This window comes from Quercus suber, unplaced genomic scaffold (genome assembly GCF_002906115.3).
Source record: "Quercus suber isolate HL8 unplaced genomic scaffold, Cork oak 2.0 scaffold_222, whole genome shotgun sequence".
NCBI lineage: Eukaryota > Viridiplantae > Streptophyta > Magnoliopsida > Fagales > Fagaceae > Quercus > Quercus suber.
In genome coordinates, this window is record NW_027069680.1 from 1,047,728 (window position 1) to 1,050,036 (window position 2,309).

The 2,309-nt window shown below is 42.2% G+C and overlaps 1 protein-coding gene across 1 annotated transcript; it reads left to right on the forward strand.

Moving 5' to 3' along the window:
* The first annotated feature begins 644 nt into the window (after window positions 1–644).
* On the forward strand, window positions 645–1,987 carry LOC112037204 (uncharacterized). Its single transcript, XM_065779979.1, has 2 exons — window positions 645–660; window positions 1,602–1,987. The coding sequence occupies exons 1-2, from the start codon at window positions 645–647 to the stop codon at window positions 1,985–1,987; spliced, it is 402 nt and encodes a 133-aa protein (XP_065636051.1).
* The last annotated feature ends 322 nt before the right edge of the window (window positions 1,988–2,309 follow it).

Genomic DNA, 2,309 nt, shown 5'->3' on the forward strand with positions numbered 1-2,309 from the left:
GGTTGCCCACGTGGGGGGCATTGTCTCTGACTTCCTGTGTTTTGCCTTCTTTAAGAAGGCGAACTTCTTGTTGCAAATCCTTCAACATCGTAGTCATCTGAGCTATAGGATCTAGCTCCTGTCCTGCATTCCTCTGTTCTGACATGGCCTCGTGCTCTGCTAGGGGCACCTCGCCTCTTTGTCTGGAGGCCACTTCATTTTCTCCCACGGGCTCAGAGGCCGTGGGTGGCGCATTAGTGCCTTTACTGTTCCTTTGTCTTGGAGGCATGTTCTGCGAAGGGATTACTTCTTTCCCTTTTTTCTTTACCCAGTCCCCAGTGGAGTCGCCAAAATGTGAGAGTGCTTTTTTTTTAGCATTAAGGCCCAAGGATCCTGGGCCGTGTGAGAGGTTCTTGGTGGACTGGGATCAATTCTCCGCAGCTAACAGGCTGATTTAAGAATAGATTTGTGCACAGAAACAAGCTTCCTACAATTACAAACAACTAAAAGAAAAAGTATTTGTATTGAATAACGTTTAACAGTAAAGGAAATGCATAATAAATGAAATATAATGCAAAGAACATGTTAGGGATCCTCCGATTGGTGAGGTATGTTCCATTAGTTTTTTTTAAAACAAAACTGTGATTACAAAGCTCACTAAAAACATGGTGCAAGGTTCAAGTGAGTTCAAAAATTACAGACTTTGATAGCCATTCAAGCTTCAAAGACTTGCAAAGTTTGAATTCGTTGAATCCGAGCGTGTAATGTAGTGGCTGTCTCTGGGATCCCGGGAACTGGTTCCTCTGTTTTCCCTTTGGTTTAACAGAGTCTCTTCTATATCTTTTTGAGACTTTAGAGAAATAACTCTAAGTATCCTAATGAATGATCTAAGCCTTCCAATTGACCTCCTATCTTTTTCCTTTCCCCTCCTTTTATAGCACAGTGGCGGGCTCCTGGGGGTACTACCAATTTTCTTTTTTGCCCTTTGAAGTTGGTTCAGCGCCTGGTTGTTCCAGGGACATGTCGTTTCCTTTTTTTTCATAGCTCTTCTCTTTTTGCTGCGACCGGATGAAAGTTTCCCAGCCTGCTTTCCATTTCCAGATTTCCCGTTGGTTGACCTGAGGCGCTTTGGCTTTTCTTGCTCCAGCTTTCCCAGCTCTTCTCAGTTGTACTTTCTTTGTCTTTTTTCTTCAAATGGTTGGGACCAAATCTCCTACATCTTTATCTTCTGTCTTTCTTCAAATGAGAGTCTCCCAGCGTGCCTTTTTGTCTTTTTTTTTTTCTTATCAAATCTGCTTTAATTTCTCCTCACGCGTCCGGGGATCCTCTGGCTCTGGTATTGTTTCTGGGCGTCCCGACCCAAGTCTTCCTTCTGGGCTTGCTTTGGCTTGCTGTTTCCTTTATCTGTTTTCTTGGGCCCTTTTCTTCGTGGACCTCTAAATCAGGTCCTCTGGGCTCCTTTCTTTTTCTTTCTTTTCTCCTTCCTTTCCTTTATTGTGAGAGCCCATCCCTTATTCTCTTTCTCTTTTTTTTTTTTGTGTGAAATGGGCCTAAGATCTTTTTCATCTCTTTTCTTTTTGGGCCTATTTTTGTGGCTATTTAATTATTTTGCACCTCAACAGTGGTCAATTTCATTCGAACTCATTTGATCTACCGACATGGTGTACCTCATTATATCATCACTGATAATGGAAAACCGTTCTACAATAGGCTGATGACAGAACTATGCGAGAAGTTTGAATTTAAACAATACAACTCCTCCATGTACAATGCCCCGGCAAATGGACTAGCTGAAGTGTTTAACAAAACACTTGGCAATTTATTGAAGAAGGTGGTATCCAAGACAAAGCGAGACTGGCATGAAAGAATCAGAGAAGCATTATGGGCATATCGAACAACGTTTCGAACGCCTACTCAAGCGACACCATATTCTCTTGTCTATGGAGTGGAAGCCGTCCTTCCTTTGGAATGTCAAATCCCATCATTACAGATTGCCATTCAAGAATGATTGACTGGAGAAGAAAATGTCAAGCTCAGACTGCAAGAATTAGAGGCACTTGATAAGAAAAGGCTCAAGGCCCAACAACGCCTTGAGTGCTATTAAGCTCGTCTTTCAAACGCATTCAATAAAAGAGTTAAACCACGATCATTCCAAGTTGGTGATTTAGTCCTCGCTATTTGAAGACCTATCATCACAACTCATCGTATAGGCAATAAGTTCACTTCAAAATGGGATGGACCTTATGTTGTGCAAGAAGTCTACACTAATGGAGCTTACAAGTTGATTGATAATGATGGTGTAAGGATCAGCCCCATCAATGGGAAGTTCC